Source organism: Symphodus melops (assembly GCF_947650265.1).
Source record: "Symphodus melops genome assembly, chromosome: 15".
Classification (NCBI taxonomy): Eukaryota; Metazoa; Chordata; class Actinopteri; order Labriformes; family Labridae; genus Symphodus; species Symphodus melops.
Genome location: NC_136705.1, coordinates 1702028 through 1720280, shown reverse-complemented (window position 1 = coordinate 1720280; position 18253 = coordinate 1702028). Strand labels below are relative to the sequence as shown.

The window sequence follows — 18253 nt, the reverse complement described above, 5'->3', positions numbered from 1 at the left end:
TCTCTCTCTCTCTCTCTCTCTCTCTCTCTCTCTCTCCCCTCCCCCCCCATTTAAAAGTGTACATCAGTATTTAACTGTTTCAATCTGTTGTTCTGCTAAAGACACACATGTTGTTGTTTTTTGCTGAATTCTGTTTGTATATTTGAACCACTACTGAAGGCGTGTTTGTTAGTGTGTCTCAGCATCCACAGCTCATTGTGGAGTCAGCGATGACCTCATCCTCTCCAGTAACAGCAGGCGACACGAACGAGGCAAAAACAACAAAAGCCAGAACTGTCAGGTAGGTCCGCTCCGTTACGTAAAGTCCTCGAGACCACCTCGTGTGTCAAAGCAGGAAAGAATGAGTCTCCTGCTGTCGTGCTCTGAATCCAGACGCTGAGAGGAGAACAATGATGATGATGATGATGATGATGATGATGATGATGATATTTGTCCTTTCTTTGAGATAAAATGACTCAAAAGTGTTTCACAAGCCGTTGGAGAACATCTGTGAAAGTTTTATCTGTGTACTTTTAGTTTAAAAAATGACAGAGTGTCGATTCATTTAACTCCCCCGTATGACTCTGTAATCTCTGCTACACGATGAAAGGCCTCCGTTTGGTTTGTCTGCTGCTCCTCCTGTGAGGTCACAGAACGCCGCGGCCGAGGAGCCGATCCTTCAAACGTGTTTGACCCGCCGCCCCACTCAGCGACACCTGAGAGCTCACCATGCCGCTCAGTCCAGTTTGACAAGTCCTGATTAAAGTTCCTGTATGTGATGAATAAATCACGCCGCTGGGTCAACACCACGTCCAAATAAAAGCACCCAACCTGCCGCTGCCATGACATCAGAGGTCAGAGGTTAACTCCCTCTCGCTGTGATTGATACCTCTGCAAAGGGCAAAATAAGCCCCAGCTTTTTTTTCCTGTTATTCAACCTTTTGATATGAGGAAATTGCTTCCTGCTGCTGAGTGCTGTTGCTATGTGAAGTCATGTGATGTCATGTGTGGAGTGACCTCATCGGGCCACTTAGCGTGACCGCCACCTGAAGGTCTGTTCAGAGTTCATTCAGAGGAAAGTGCAATAAAGACCCAGCGTGTCCTCTGAGGAACAATCGCCAGCATGTCGGCCTTAAACACGCCACCGCTTCATCTGAATCTTCAGAGACGAGATGTTTGAACATATTTAATCTTTTAGTTAAAAGGTTCTTCTCCATTCACAGAATCTACGAAGAGGAGGTCGGACCGCGTGATTGATTGATTGATTGGTTTTAGTGTAGGTAGTATCGTCCCCTAACATTCCTTGGATGTGCAGACGTAGAAAGTTCTTCTTTGTGCAGGTTTTTGTTTTAATTACAGAGAAAACGTTTTATTTTGAAAGGTATTCAAAGTCCATGCTCGTTACTGACCCCTGCTGGTCGAGTTGCGTGTTGCGTTGAGTGTTCGTTTAATTGAGGCTTCGTGCCGCTAACAGCCGGACACACGGCGAGGAGAACATTTAAAAGACTTATTCTGATGAACTGACACCTGCAGGTGAGTTCAGGTAACAATCCCGTCACAGACGTGTTGAAAAATAAAAGTTTTACACTGCTCCAGTTTGTGTCGTGTGTTATTTGTTGTACTCACTGGTGGCCTGGTGGATGGATGTTTTACTGCTGACTGCTAAAACAGATTGCACTCTCTCAGGGACAATAACGAGAACTTTTAATATCTGTACCAGATTTTGTTGGCAATCCATCACATCCATACATCAACGTCAACCTGGAGGAGGTTTTCAGAGGAGACAGATTCATTAACTTTGGACGATGAAAACCTGCACAAACTTTCATGGAGTGCAGAAACAGTTCAGGTTGGACCAAGCAACGGACGGACCAGCTTTATAATTTCTGTACATTTTCCAAGTTGGGACGTCATTTTCTGGACCCCAGATTTCTGAGCACTTCTTTGAAGACATAATTCGATATAAAAAATATCGACTTTGTGTTGATGCACGAAGGAAGTTCAGATGATCAGGCTTTTTAGCTCGGGTACAATCACTTCTATCTGAAGCAGTTCCACTGCCCGCTTCCATCACTGCAACACCTGTTCACCTGATAACTGCTCTCATATCTGGCAAACCCAGGGGCGTCCAAAACGCCCTTCAAAGCCCCGACTACCTTCTCTGGTCCAATCAAATCCAGAGCATTCAGGAGCAGAATCTAAAGTTAGAAGGAGGACATACTGGCTGCTGCATTGTTGTCAGAGAAGCTTCAACACAGCAGGTTTCCTTCATGATCACAGAGGAGGAGAGCGTCATCATCATCTCACTCTCTAAACATCTAAGAACCTGTTGACGAACAGATGATCCCTCATAAACTAACCTGTCATCGGCTCTCACCCCCCTCCAGATGCAGAAATGAAAACTGTGAAGTGGATCCATTTAATGATGCAGATATTTCCTTCCTGACCTGTTCGCTGACGCCGACTTTGAATGATTAGCCGAAAAAAGCTCCACTTTGATCTTTAATATTCTTCAAAATCACGACTTCCAAACGTCACGGCCTGATGTGTTTGTCTTATGTCACGGTCAGTCGTCATGGCAGGACAAGAGACCCGTTTGCAAGTCAAAACAAAATCCCTTTGGTCTCACAGCCGGGTCAGTCTCCTGTCGAAAAATTTCCTTCATATTAACCGACACTCAGTTTCTGCTCATGATTTCAACCTGCTGCTGAAGCTGGCGGCTGAATAGAGCAAATATTTCATGTTTGCGTGGAGGAATGCTGCAGACGAGGCCAGAAGTCCCGGTCCGCTCAGGAGTTACCTTTAGCAGGGAAGTATAAGATTCAGAGGTGTTGTATTTTTTGGAACAAAGCCTCTGTAGTATGAAAGGTTAAAAATGCACGCGTCACGGCTGAAGGTCGACTTTCATTGTCTCTGCTTGCCTCTGTTGCTGCGACAGACTTGGCGCTGCGTCTCTCCAAACAATGACTGACTGCGAAGGAATTTTATTGCGAGTGATGTCATCTGACACTCGAGCCTGCTCGGGCTCTTTACGGGTGAGATAAGAGAGGACATGTTGAGGAGAAATGTGTGAAACAGGACTCCGCGGGGAAGGAGAAACACAGGTGTGTGTGTGTGTGTGTGTGTGTGTGTGTGTGTGTGTGTGTGGACGTCAGCCGATAAGCATGCCGTCTCATGAGGTCAAATGTCGCCTCAGGTGAACGTCGGAGCGAGGAGTCACAATTATCTCACTATGAAAACAATGATGAGAGGGTCGGTGCTTTATTTGACAGTTTAATGTTGATGTTTTTATGTTTCTCAAAGGATTCGATTGAAGTTATTATATCAATTAAGTCATGAACAAAGCTTGTAAACGTACATGCATTCTTATTCTTATTCTGTACTTAAAGTAGAGGTGTGTGTTTCTCACCTCCTGGTGTCAGAGTTCAGATCAGTGACGCTCTGAGGGACTTTATAGCGGCTGTTTGTGTGTAATAGCTGGCTGAAGCTCACCTCATATGTGAAGCTGAGGTAGCAACCTGTTCTAAAAATCAGAGAGTAGAAAAGAAGTTCCTGAAGTACAGAGTCAGAAAAAGAGGGTCGTGATTTTGAGCTTTTTAAGACCTAAACAGTGACGTTTATACTTTGTGATTAATCACGTTTAATGTTTCAATTTCCATTATTTCACTTGTGTGTGTGGATGGAGACACGAGCTAATCACACATGCTGTAAGCATGTTCATGTCTGCTGTAAAAACAGGCTTTTTGAATGGGTGTGTATGTGACTTCCTGTGCTGCTGCAGCCAGCCTCTAGTGGACACTCTAGGAACTGCAGGATTTTACACTTCCACATCATCAGCAGGACACACACACACACACACGTTATCCCACTACACGACCCAGGAGTCTTTACTTAAGCCCATGTGGACATTGTTGAGTAAATGCTCTAAAATGTGTTTTTCATGAAGAGTTTGTTTTTCTTTTTTTGTCCATAAACTTCAGCTGTCGTGTTGTTCTATTCAAACATGAATCATTTCATTGTTAACACAACGTGTTCGCCCACAGGCAGGCAGAGAGAGAGAGAGAGAGAGAGACGCTCGGTCACTGTCAAGATGTGAGTGCAGACCTGTGAGCTCAGGACCAAAGAATTCAGATCAACACATAGATATCGATACGCATTTAATGACCTCACTGTGTTTCATGAGCTCTGATTCCCTCTCCGTCTTATTGTCATCCACAGCTCGAACTTTCTCTCTAGTGTGTGTCGAGCTGCGTTCAAACCAAGTAAAGGAATATTTACCTTTGTGATAACTTAGACTCAGGGTTATTCTGATCCCAGCAGAGAGCCGTATAACAGTAAGTTAATGTTAGAAAAGGTTGAATAATGGTCTTTTAAGAGGTTTATTTTGACCCTCATTATGACTTTATAGTAAACATCGGACAGCGGAGTCAGAAATCAGGTAGAGACATGACAGAAAAGAGCCACGAGTCAGATTTGAACCCACACTGCTCACTTTCAAGGACTTTGGCCTCAGACCCTACTGGGGTTAAGTGTCTCGCACAGGACACATTTGGACATGTGGTGACAGGAGCTGGGGATTGAACCCCCAACCTTCCAGTTGAGACGACGACGACTCTACCAAGTGATGAGCCAAAACACAGTTTCCCTGCAATTTTTGTCAATTTAAAACACAGATTGGTTTCCATGTGTTCTCGACAACCTCTGAATCTCCACCGGTCTCCCATCCTTTACTTCCTGTCTCAGTTTCTGTTTAGTTTTTCAGTTTGATTTCTCCACTGTATAAAACATCCCTAAAATGTGCTATATAAATCCAATCTATTATAATTCTGAAACCTTTTCACCACCTGACCCAAGTGTCTGTTATTCAGAAGCCTTGAAGATGTTCAGGTTGTTTGCAGAGAGAATTTTTTATTTTTCCGTTCCCTTCATATCCACCATTCTTTAAATCTACAAATCTTCTCCGTTTTGATCGCGATCCAGCGTGAAAACTGAGTCTTATCAGCCCTGAAACTGGAGCAGCAGGCCGATCATGCCTTTGTGATGACATAAACTGAGTGGAAAAGTACAGACCCCCCCTCCAGCTCCCATGCATATTCTCTCCTCCGCCGCAGCTATCACTCTCCTTTCATGCGGGCGGCCTCTGTGACATCACCCCTCGAACTCAACCTCCGAGTCTTTAATGACTCTAATAAAACAGAAGATATCTAACAAGGCTGATCACAAACCGGGGGGGGCCTGCGGTTAGGCAGCGTCAGGACTTTATTATCATCCTGGGAGGCGGCGATCGCCATCGTCTTTATCAGCCATCAAAGTTTCACACAGAGGAAGAAAGCACAAAGACACAGGCGGAGGCTGGAGGTGTCTGCAGAGGATGTGGTCGGCACGGGTTGAAGACACACTCTGGATGTGAATGGGAGCTGTGAGGGGGGAGACACGGAGGACTTTCAGGGTAAACAACATCAGGAAGGTGTTACAGTAGCTTAATCGGACTCGGTGGGCAGAGATGGGACACCTGGTTCAAATCTAACCTGACAGCGACTCTGCAAGCAAAACACTTTCCTTCCTTTATAAATGTTTACAGGCTAAATGGGAAACAGCGACTAAAAACACACTGAGCTGCTCCTTCAGAGATTGAATATTGAGTTTTCTCACATTTTAATTAAGTTTATTCCCTTTGACTCACAATCAGGGAGACTGTGCAACATTTTACACACAAGTACAGTATTAATCAAGTGCCTGTAAATAAAGGTCTGACTGATGTCTTTCTACGAAGAGGAAGCCCCTCTGGATGTGTGTGTAAATGAACGTGACGACACAACCCTCCCCCTTGCGTGGAGAAGCCCGATCCAACCGCAGAAGACGAGGATCCAAGATGGCCGACTCCAGTCCAAAGCGTCCAATTGAAGGCCTTTCAGCGGCTCGTCGACCACCCAAGACACTTTGTTCTCTTAGATTAAAAAAAATATATAAATAATTCTCAGGTAAAAAGAGGAATACAATTTAATTTTAAAAGTTTAATTCATGAGGAGTCAGAGTTACATGTTGCTCCAAAAGAAAACAACATTTTTCTTTTATGTTGCAACTAATTCAGACTTTTTTGTGAACGCTCACATAGAGCCCGAGTTTATGGAATATTTTGTGTTGAAATGTGTCTCTAAAATATTTTCTTCTTTTGTTTTATAACTGTGAAGGATTTCTAGCGTCGTGCTGATTGAACATATGAAACATCTCTGAGTGGTTGAGCTCGAGTGCAGACTTAAAGCTTGAATGATTTCATGTTTTGGTAAATTCTGTTCGTTTCGATTTTTAACTGAGCCGTCACCAGGCAGTGGTTAGGTTTATTAAAGTAAGCCTGTCAGGGATTTTGAAACAGGGTTCAAGACGTATTTCAGGGTTTTGACTGCAGGTTAGCATCTTTCTGAGCTGGTATGCATTTATACTTTGTTTTTAATCGTTGGTCCTAAATGAAAAATAGCTCTTTAAAATCTTCCACTTACTTTCACAGCTAAAATCTTTAAAAGTTTTAAAAGCTATTTTTATTCATTGGTAGCTTAATGATTTTAACGGTTAGCTAACTGTAAGATACAGCTAGCTAACATTAGCTTATCCATGTGACATGTAACTGTAGCCATGCTAATAAACAAAGGCCTTTCAGAGTACATACATGTATTATTTTACAGTAGTTCAGAGAATTAATTCACTTTATTTCATTAAATTAAGACAGTATATTTATTCTCCATGTAGAAATTCACACGAGCAAAACTTTCTCAACTCTTCTCCTGTCTCTCCAACCGACAAAGTGAAAAGTGCGGGAAACCTGGGCGGAGCTAAAATTGATTCTGTGCAGTGTGCGACTAACACCGACTAACACCGACAACTCAGAACGAGTTAAAACACATTAGGAGTTAAAATCAACCCTGAAATGTTTAACCCTGAAATTTCAACTCTCCCATTTTTGCTGTGAACGCTCAACATTTTGTGCTTGTGATGGCGTCACAGTGTTCCCGCTGCACTCATAAATCACTCACTCTTCAAACCACTCACCAGCTCTGTGAGGAAATGACATTTAAAAGTTAGCCAAACCCCTCGAGCTCCGCCCGTCCTCCGGCCTGTGAACGCCACCCAGACTGCACTCGACTTATCTGGGATTTCAAGCTGCAACACATTAAAACTCTTCCTTGGATGACTTCATCATGAAACCAGAGCTCTTTAAAAAGCGTCATTAACTTGTCGACTCCGGGGCGTCTCCTGTCACACGGGGCCCTGCTGAGAGGCGGTCTGTCCCGACTGTCCTCGAACAACTCAGGAACGAGACACTGAACACGGAAAGGAGCACACTTCCTGTTTCTGTCTCTAAATGTTGATAACTGGATTTTTAAAATGCACCAGAGTCCATAAAGGGCTCCTCAGAAACACACGACAAAGCAGCCAGATACAGGAAGATAAAAGTCTGTAATAAGTTCAAGAAAGTGAGAGCAGATATCGGAGAAGAAAAAACACATCTAAAAAATACTTATTAATTTATAAAGGAAGAGAGCACACAGATTGAGGTGTCGTAGTTTTTGTCTGGTTTTGTTTCATCTTGTTTTAGTTTTCATTCTTTCCCTCGTGTTCTGTGTCTGAATGAGTCCGTGTGGTTTCCCCTCCATACGTCCTTCTGTCCTTTCATGTTGTCTGTCAGTTTGTTTCCTGTGTTTTATTTGTGTTTTCAGGTTCTTAGTTTGGTGTTTAATGTTTCTTTGTCTTGTTTTAAGTGTTTCCTGTTTTATTTTGTATTATCTGCTTCAGGTTGTGTTTTTGTTTTCAGGTTTTACTTTGTACTTTTCTTCAGCGTTCTGGTCTTGTGTTCTCTGTGTTTTTTCCCTCCTGTCCTGATGACCCTGATTGTCCTCACCTGTCTGATTAGTCTCACCTGTGTTTGATTACCCCAGGTCTATTTAGTCTCTGTGTTCAGTCAGGTGTGTGTTTTGGTACCCTGTTCCTCATTTTGGTTTCTTGAACAGTAAGTTTTTGTTTGTCGTTTTGGTCTTTTAGTTTAAATAAATGATTAGTTTTTTTCTCCTCCCTGTTTTCTGCCCGTGACATGAGGTTTGTCCAACATGCACAAAACATTTCCAACGTGTTTCTACGTTGTTTGCATTTCTCCACCAAAAATCTGTTGCCTGTTTTGTTGTTGTTTCTTGTGTGTATGACTGCCCTTACACCAGTAAATGAGCATGGCTCATAAAAAGTCATGCAAAGAGACTGGAAGACATGAAGAAGTGATGAACATGTTTTGGAAAAATATAAAAGATACACCAAACATCTACGTTTTGTTATTTTCCTGCAAGGGTCGATTTTTTTTTCCCCTCTCATTTTAGAAGACCGTTTTAAAATAAATCAGCATCATGTAATATCTCCATCTCCCTCACTTTGTCAGGGTTTTGGTGGTCCGAGGCCGGACCGTGGGAGCCGTGGGACCAGGTGCTGGGTCGAGTCAGAGGGCAGCCGAGTGAAGAGTGAAAGTTCCTTTTTTGGGAAAAGCGTTCACTGGTGGAAGCAGATTCTTCTCTCAGCGCCCTGCAAATATTTTCTCTGCTGTCTGCCCTCCTCAGTAATCCCCGCTCCCCCGACATCCGCACGCCACCCCTGCCATTCCAATCAGTCAGCCCGACATGTGCTCTGCTGAACCTCAGCCACCATCAAGGAGTGGTGGGGTCATCATCTGTTTGACTGTTATTCACCCCCCACACATGTCACGGCAGCAGCTCGGGGGTTTAAGGAGCACAGCGACAGCTTCTCACAGAGCTGAAACCTGTGCGACAACTGTTCCTCTGCGATGGGGAAAGAGGAGGATCAGAGCTGAGGAGGGCACTCTCACTCCGGCACACGCAGCGTGCACACCGGCCTCAGAAGCTCTCACAACATACTCAAGATTTTTTTCTGCTGGTTGAAGTCTTTTCATTTGCCTTGTTATTCTTGGAGGGAGCAGAACACCTCTGGGCTGATTCAGTTCCTCTGTACTTCAGGGTGGAGGTAAAGAAAAGGCAGTGTGTGTGTGTGTGTGTGTGTGTGTGTGTGTGTGTGTGTTTCAGCTGAGGATATTACCTCATAGAGGATAAGCTGTGATTCAAGAGGTCTGACAGAGGTCTCTCCCTCTGACTCCATTACTCCTGTCTTCTTATCTGGGCAGGTTTTCTGTTCGGGAAGTTTTGACAGCCAGGCTTTACAGCGAGAGAGAGAGAGAGAGACAGAGAGAGAGAGAGAGAGAGAGAGAGAGAGAAAGTTGAGAGGTGGTGACTTCATCCCTTCTCCTAACCAACCCTCCTCTCTCCCCCTCCTTTTTTTTTTTTTTTTTTTTGTGCTGCACAGTCAGGCAGCATGCCAGCAGTCTTCCTCGTGCTGCGGTCCCTGCTTATCAGGCTCCTCAGTAGCAGACTGGCAGGCTCGGCGGCACAGTTCCTCAGGAGAATCCTCTCTACGGGAGCTGCCCACCTTGGCACGGCGCTGCGCCACGTCTGGGACCGCATTCGATCCCAGGAGTCCAAAGAAGCCGTCCTGGGCTGTGTGCTGTGCATTCTCAACATGCACAAGAAGGTGGAGAACTAAGCTCTGCCTCCGCTCGCTTCTTAACCCTGCACTCCCTGCTCAACACAGACTGGACACTTGAGGGAGTGAAGAGAGGACGTGCTGAGGGATGTGTTTTCTTTAAGCCTATCTGGACTTTAGTTTGAGTTTTTTTTCCCCTGAGGTGGACACTGAAAATGTCTGAGAGCATCGTGAGGAAGGTCCAGCCCTTCACCATCGGGACACGGCTGTCTGTCCCCGCTGTGCCAAAATGTCAGGACTTTACAGAGACTTACCTACAGAGCCAGAATCTGGATAACTGCACGCTCCAGCACAACCTGAACTCGCTCTACCTCAGCCGAGCCCAGGTCTGTGCACATGGCCCGTGTCTCGTCTCACCCATCGCTAAGCAGCTTTCCCCGGTCAAACTGAACCAGGAGGACATGGCGGAGGAGGACCACCTGAACCAGAACGTGTCATCTCCGTCCGCGGTCTCCAGGTCCATCAAGAAGATCACCATCTCCGGGAGTAGAGACAGATCAGAGACCAAAGCGTCAGTCGGACTGGCTCAGCGTTTTATTGTGGGGTCAACATCCGAGAACAACAACAACAACAACAACGTCAGCAGCTCCTCGGATCCACATCTGCCCAGGATCGTGGGTGTGAGCTGTGAAAACAAGCCCAGCTCTCAGTTTAAGGTACTGAACACATTTAAATCACATAAATCTGTGAGCAGTGGAAAACACACAGACACTGCTCTCTTCATGAAGTGCTATCAATGTACTTAATGGACTTTAACATGGAGATATTTATTCTATAAACTCATATCTATGGACTCATATCTCCAAAAATAGCTTGTTTTTTTTGACTACATCAAGTTAAGACATTTTGACAATCATAGATGGCAGCCTGTGTTCAAAACACTTTTCCTCAAAGTCTGTTTTTATTTGAACACTGTGTCCGACTGAATTATATAATATCATTCAAAAAGAAAAGAACTACTTACCTTCTCTCTGTGTGATGAAAAAATATTGAATCTTTCTGACAAAGTTTCTCATTTACAGTCAAATGTTTTTAAAGTATTTGATTTGAAAAGTCTAAATGTTGAAAGCTTAAAGTGAACCTTTTATTCCCTCTGCAGTATATAAATCAAAAACTCTCCTTTTTAAGGGGTTTTTACCTTTTGAAAGTTGAGAGGGTTTTATGTTGTTTGACCTTCTCACTCAAGGTCGTTTCCTCTCACTTTGTCACAGACAATAAAGTTTCCTTCAGTCTTGAAATGTGTTCTCAGATTTACTTTCTTTGCTTTTCACTTTTTTTTTTTTACATTTCCACGTCTTTGTTTTTTTTTTTTCTCAGCACTTTGGTTGTCTCGTGTTCTTTTAGGTTTTACTGAGAAGAGAAAGCAGTGATGAGGTCCAGCGTGCGCAGGGTCCGAGCAGAGAGGCCCAACAGGTAGGAGCTCCGCTTACTGCTCCAATTCAAAGTTTAACTCTGCTTTCTTTAAAATCAGATTCATGTCAGTTCATTTGAAAATCTTTCACCAGAATTATTATTTTTTTTCTCTCTCAGACTAAATGTGAGAAGCGTGTGTTGTGTTGGTCCAGGGATGGAGTCATGCATCTCTCCGAGTTGAGGAAGTGAAGTCATGTTGTGTGCTCGCCAAACTTGAACAGTTTATTATATTCTACATTTGGAGCAAAGTTACGCAGAGGTGGAAAACCATTTATGGGAGCAGCGTGTCTTTGAACGCCTCACAAACAGCCTGTTGTTTCCCCTCCTGCTCTGCACTGATTTAGCTGCAGTCTCCGGACGAGGAGCGGTCCGACTGCGCTCTCTGATATTGTTTAAAGGCTGTTGGATTTGGCCCGTTCCCTGCTTGAAGTCAGGAGTGTGTGCAGGGATATGAAGTGCTGTGCGGGGCTCTCTGGAAAACATGAGGTCAGGGAAGATGTTAAGAAAAGACTCGAGTCCTCAGTAATAACACTGACACAGCAGCGGCCTCGTTTCCCCTTGAAGAAAAATAAACCACCCTCCTCTTCTGCATCAGCTCGTATTCCCCCAACCACAACAACACGCCGCGTTCTCTTCCCTCGTGTTGTATTCATCCTGTTGACGCCTTTACCTGTCCAGGTATGACAGCGGGATCCTTTTGAAGGTTGATGTGTTTACATGTGAGGCTGACAGTGAAACGCGTCAGACATCCGAGGATCTGTCCGCTCCTGCTTCCTCCATGAGCCCAGATGTTTCCTGAGTGCAGAGCAGCAGGAATGCTGGTCCATTAGTGAAGCTGCCAGTCCTGTTCATCTCATCTCATGGAGTCATTGTTTTTGTTCAGACGAGCCTTCGGGCCAGTCCGACGCACGTTTAACCATAAAGCGACACTGAAACATCCTCTCATTGTGAGGTGGTGCTATAGCTGCTTTTAATGCTTTTATTACAGGCACGCATGTTGTGGCTTGTGTCGTAAAAAAACGGCCCTCATGGTTGAACCCTTCACTCAGGTTTCAGGTCCGGAGCCTCAGAGGAGAGAGAGCCATCTGCACACACAGAGCGACGCCCCAGGGGCCTCCACGACCCGCAGTGACTTCTTCTCTCAGCGCAACGCGCTCTTCAACAAGGAGGTGCTGCAGGTAAGAGAGAGAGAGAGAGAGAGAGAGAGAGAGAGAGAGAGAGAGCTCCAGCAGTAGTACAGATATGTGTGGATGTGATGATGCAGTAAAAGAAGAAGTGTCCCGCAGTCAAAGTTCCTCAGCTCACAGTGTGGAAGTCAAAGAGTCTGAAGGACTTTTCTAGTGAATGTTTTGAGTGCAAAGCTGAAGCTTGGTTCATGTTTGGAGGAAAATATTCCAACTTCAAATCAAAGAACAACGAGTGGAAATAATCCACAATGTTTATCCGTCCGCCATGTTGGCTGCTCCACTGGCATAAATACCTTCTAGGCATTATTTTCGAAAACATTTTGCACAATAAAGCAAAAATAGAGATAGATAGATAGATAGATAGATAGATAGATAGATAGATAGATAGATAGATAGATAGATAGATCGATAGATCGATAGATACTTTATTGATCCCGAGGGAAATTCAAGGCATCCAGTAGCAGTATACAGACAGGCAGGACACAAGACATTAGTTACAACACACACCCGCTGTCCCCCCTCCCCTCTATAATCCCCCAAACAAGACAGTCGATGTTTCCCTCTAAAGCAGTGTTTAATGAAAAGGAGATGAAAGTACAGATGTTCACATGAAATGAAATGTCAGGTGTAGCTCCAAGGGGCCTTCAGTCTTCAGTGTAATCCACTCACTTCATGGATGGACTTATTCCCAGCATTGCACAACAATCCATCCGTCCTTGGTTGTCACTGGTGAGTCAGGAGGTTTAGTGTTGCTCACCATGAGATTCACTTCTTCCCCCTTTTTTCTATTTCCTCACACAACTGGAAACTCCTGAAATGTTGGAGGGAGGCTGAACTCTGTTCAACCCACTCTGCCAGAACATTCAGGAGATGTTTGAAATCATCGCACGATTAATCCCCAGCAAGCAACCTATCAGAACCTCTCGTCTCCTCTCATGCAAATAACGCCAGACGACAAGAAGCTGGAGCGAGTTTATCGGACACGCTGCGAGAGATGAGATCAGAGAGGAAGCTGCCTGTCGCATGACCCGCCGGGGGAAGAACAAAATATGAACTGGTTCTTATTTTGTCCTGGAGAACTGTGCGAGCTTGTGTTCTGCTGAGGGAGGAGGGAGGGGAAAACCGCCACAAGTGAAGCAATTATTGAGGGATGAGATCATTGTTTGGCTCCATCTCTTCACGCCTATGGCCCCGGAGAGGCTCAGCCGAGCAGCACAACTGGCTGTGTTATCTCACCGCTGCCCCCCCCACCCCCCACCCCCCCCTTCGATGCATCGTTTTTCAGCTAGTTCTGTTGGACGTTTTGTCCCACAGTTGGCTCTTAATGATAAACTGTTTGCTTCCAGTTATAAGACGTTAATTTTGAGCGTGTCAGCTGAAGTATGCGTGCGTTGAGAAGCAGGCCTGTGGCACGTCGTTAATGCTAACAAGCTTAGCAGCCCCTTTGCTCTGAAGTGGAGCTTGGCGTATCTGCTGCTCTTGGAGGAAACGGCTTGAAATAGCTCCGAGTACCTGGGGACCTGCTTGTTTTACAGCGACTGGGTTGACTGCTGTCGCTGATGAAAACGTGTTAGCTCAGTAATGCATGGCTGTGGATGTGGAAGTGAGCGTTCCAGGGAGAGACTTTTAAAGGCCCCTGATGTTACAGAGGCCTGGAGAGCAAAGCAGGTCACCACATGGACGGCCATCTGTCTGCGAGGCTGCTCTGCAAAACGTCTCTCCTTTCAGCGACTCGGCTCCACTCCCACGGGCCGCCAGAGACCAGTGTCCACATGGTGCACACTCTGTCTTTGTTTTTCTGTTAAAATGGGTTCTTTTGAAGCCGGTCGATGTGATCTGAACGATTGTTTTTTCCTGCTTTCAGATCTGAAGCATGAAACATGGCGTTCTGTTTTGACTGCGGCGCTGCGTTCGTGTGTCAGCGCAGAGTTTTTCACAGGATACGAGAAGCGGTGATACGATCGGAGCCTGTTCTTTGTTCCCCTCACTTGAAGCCTCACTGTACATTTTGATAAACAGACAATTGTTGTGGGCTTACAGACAGGAAGAAACAGGGGAATCGTAGACTTCCTGTATGAGGTCATCATAGAGCCATGGAGCTCGGTGTGAGGAGAGAGAGGGCAGGCCTGTGTCGTCGAGCTCTTTTCCTTGTGTTGGAAGCAGAAATACCCCGGCTGCTCGGGGGGGGGGGGGGGGGGTTAAGTTAATGAGCTGCCTCTCAGAGGGAAAGTGACATCACATTTGAATCTCAAAGCGTTTTGTTTAGACGCTGCGACATGTGCCGACTCGACGTCGTAATCATTCAAAGTAGCGGTTACTGTGAGGTCTGTCATCTCTCGTCTCAACTGGAGGTGATGCTTTGATGTCAGACTGGGATGACTTCATGTGTGCGTAGCTGCTGATTTGAAGTTCTCCAGAAAGACAAAGAAGCTCAAAAGTTCTGTTATTGATCAAAGTCTGACTCACTCGGTGAGCTTGTGGGAAACCGAGGAATCAGCCGATTCATTAATCCGGTCGCTTGTTGTGACTTCCACTCGGGGAAGGTTTGCTTAAAACAAACACGTTCTGTTTCAGACTGTGACCACCTGGGTCGCAGCCCTTCTCACTCCGTACTCTGCGACTTATGCAACGGCCCTGCAGACACATGCCAAGAGAAACAGGCGCTCCACACAACATGACGTCAGCGAACAAAAGGGCCGAGGCTCCGACTGCGCCGATGTTTGCTCTCGCTGACGGGCAGAACCAGAGCGTGACTGACGCGTCTGCTGGTCGTTCAGTCACGCTGCAAACTTCTCACAACCTGTCCTCTGCTGAACGCGAGCCAACCACGCACACGTCACGTCAAAGAGTCCTTGTGTTTCATTTCTGTGTGTATCTTCGATCCACGCCAAATAACTGCGGGCTGTTTTCAGTAAACGAGGTGAAGAAAGGTGAAGCTCAAATCTTTTCTTTAAGGCTCTAAAGCTGCAGCGACGCATCTAAACTCTCTGCAGTTTTACATGTGGAGTATTGGAGAAGATGCCAGGCCCCTTGGAGCGTCGCTTTATGGGGAAAGTATTTGAGACGTTTGTGTTTGTGACGCAGGCCGAGGCCTGGATCAAAGGCAAGCTGCAGGACTTGAAGGACGGCTGTAATATTCAGCGCTGCCCCCTGCAGGACTGGGAGGAGGCCTCGCAGACGCTCCACAGGGACCTCAAAGACTTTGAGAACACCTTGATTCAACTCAACCAGGTGAGCTAAAGATCCAGCACAAACTGGAACCAAAGCAAGCACATCAGAGACGCCCACATCTCGTGTGTCGTGTTTATTCGAACCTCTCCGCAGGTCACGGAGCTCTGAATGTAACCATCAATCTCCGTCTGTCAGATCACATGACACCAAGCAGAGCCGTCTTGTTGGAGACCCTCAGCGTTCCAGAACAGTTTATATTTTCTCCCTCTGGAGAAGACGTTTGGAAGTGGTACATGCTGATAATTAACCTCCTCTGACACGCAGGGAGAGCTTTCACACTTTTCTCCAGGAAATCAGTGCGTGGAGCCCGAGTCCTCCCGAGGTGTCCGCTCAGCCGCTGGTCTCAGTCTGCGCTGCGTCCAAAGTAAACCATGACTTTAACGCTCCTCTGTGTTTTCAAAGATGGGCGAGCAGCTGATCTGCAAGCTGAATCCGTCCTCCGACCTGGTGAAGAAGCAGCTCGGTCAGCTCAGGGAGCAATGGCAGACCCTGAAACAGACGGCGGCCAATCAGACGAGAGCGCTGGGCGGAGCCAAGAACCTGCAGGAGTTCAACAGAAAAGTGGACAAGCTGGAGGCGTGGATTAAAGAGAAGGTGAGACAACGGTCTCCTCTCGTTCCGATGTGAAGAGTTTTGATCGAACTGACACATGGACGACATTTACAGTGTGTGATGACGTTGGATCAGTAAAAGACGAGAAAACGTCGCTGACACTCGAACGGGTCGAGATCTGCAGGCAGAAGATGTGCAGCTTTGTCCACAGGGGGCGCCAAAATCACAGCTTTTGAATCATTGTGATATTTTCACGCGTCTTCATTCAAAGTTTTCACATCTGATTGTTTTCCATTTATATCCAACAGCTGATCATTGTTTTTAATAAAAAGGAGCAGAATGATGTCACACACTTAGACTCGAGCCTCTCACACAGATTTGTTATGATGAGAAGAGAAGACAGATTTATTTGTAAAGAGGTTTTTGCTCATCGTCCTGATAGTGATTATCTGAATGATGTTGGATTCAGGGTTTTTGTCTCTGACTCTGCTGAACACTCGACGTTACCTTCTTTTATTCAGACAGGTCAAAGACTTGAGCAGCTTTAGAACGGAGAGCTGCTGTTGAGACGTTTAACCAGAGCGGCAGAGTTGATGGTCCACGTGTTCAGTGATGTGGTTTCTTGTGATTTCAAGCTGAAAACTCGTTGGACTTTGACTTCTCAGAGGAGAAGAATCCTCCTGTTTCTAGTCTCCCAAAAAGCTCCTCTCCTTCTTTTCCATTTCCATCCAAACACAGAAAACGTCCAGCTCTCCAGCTGTTACGCTTAACACCAACATCACGCTGCCCAGCGGTGCATTGGACTTGACAGACTGCTCTAATCAGCAGTTGTCAAACTAAATGGCACAAAAACAGGACTTGTTAATGGAGGAAATTAGCTGCGTGTCCTGAAGACATCTCTTGTTTGTATATTTGTGCGGCTGTAAAACATCTGCCTGTCATTATCAAAAAGCAATCAAGAGCGTTTGGGGCCTGTGTTTATCTCTCGCTTCATGTCCGTGTCTGCACAAAGGAGCTGATGATTGAAGATGGAGCTGTAATGGAAGAGGCTGGTTATGAAGTAAAACATCCATCCTAACAGGAGACACTATTCTTCATCCAGCTGAGCTCATCTTTTCCTCTGAGTCTTTGTTGAAAGCTTCTCTCGCGACACTCGAGGCTCTTTCTGTTTAGCGTCTAGCTCGCTAGCAGAAACACAGTTTAATCGTGCTGCCGCGGAAAAAGGCACGACGGATGTGTTCCTGACTTTAAACACTTGACTGCGTGTCTGTGTGCCGGCAGGAAGACGAGCCGTCTCTGGTGAACGTCCTCGGGGAGAATGTTGACAAAATGCAGCTGACCAGGAGGATTTTAGATCTGAAACAGGTGAGTGCTGCAAAGGAACAACTATTAATGATTAACATTACACATGCCAAACACAGGGCACGGAGAGACACACATGTTAATGCTTACATCTCCGCCCACTTAGTCTCTTATTTATGGCTGCGTGTAATTTATCTCCCACGGCGTATGGTAAAGACGGCTGAAGTCATACTTGGACTGTGCTCGTGTGTTTCTCTGCAGGACGAGCAGCGCTACAGAAACCTCCACGAGGAGATCAACCACTTGGCCCTGAGACTGGAGAAACAAGGGAAGACAGATGGCAAAAACATCTCCAGCAGGAGGAAGCACATCAACAAAATGTACACTGTGTTCCTTCAGTCGAGCGTGCGTGTTACGTGAAGCTCTGAACGTGCGGGTGAATTCTGATCATGTGTCGTTCTGCAGGTGGCTGAAGGTTCAGACTCATCTCAAAAACTACCATGAAGACCTGCAGCTGGCCCTGGAGGTGTCCTCCTTCTACCAACAGGCTGATAACACCATGTTTGCCATCAACAGCATGGTACAGCTCGGTTTCTGTCCTTACTTACTGTAGAACTCACTTAATCACACTCACTGGAACACGTCTTCCCTTTCAGAATAAAAGCATATCTGCAGCCAAAGAGCTGGACGGCTTCGGAGACAGAGAGATACGAGACATCGCCAGTCAGATCATGGTGGGAAACATGTTCAGCTGCTTGGACGGATCCTGTGAGTGTGTGTGGGAGAAGCCTTCTCCTTCTAACCTGCAGGCGTGTGTGTGTGTGTGTGTGTGTGTGTGTGTGTGTGCTAGATGCTGGACGTGAGCGTGTCCCAGCTGTCTAACCTGCACCCTGCGCTGGCTGCCGGCGTCACACAGAAGCAGAGCGAGGTGAAGGACTGCTGGACGCTCCTGCAGAAGGTTCTCAGGTGAGACGATGCCACCCAAGCACAAGCTGTCTTCT

General features: G+C 45.9%; 1 protein-coding gene across 4 annotated transcripts in view; it reads left to right on the top strand.

Moving 5' to 3' along the window:
* The first annotated feature begins 9564 nt into the window (after nt 1–9564).
* The window catches only part of mymx (myomixer), a 30683-nt gene continuing 21994 nt past the window's right edge, over nt 9565–18253 (top strand). For 3 of the 4 annotated variants that reach the window (XM_079362570.1, XM_079362571.1, XM_079362569.1), the window contains exons 1-10: nt 9565–10223; nt 10912–10980; nt 12030–12158; nt 15252–15398; nt 15801–15992; nt 17232–17315; nt 17514–17632; nt 17718–17832; nt 17909–17986; nt 18103–18218. In XM_079362570.1, coding sequence (XP_079218696.1) covers nt 9723–10223; nt 10912–10980; nt 12030–12158; nt 15252–15398; nt 15801–15992; nt 17232–17315; nt 17514–17632; nt 17718–17832; nt 17909–17986; nt 18103–18218 — 1550 coding nt within the window. In that variant the 5' untranslated portion in view covers nt 9565–9722. The remainder of the gene's footprint in view (nt 10224–10911; nt 10981–12029; nt 12159–15251; nt 15399–15800; nt 15993–17231; nt 17316–17513; nt 17633–17717; nt 17833–17908; nt 17987–18102; nt 18219–18253) is intronic. The other variant, XM_079362572.1, reaches the window with a different exon arrangement.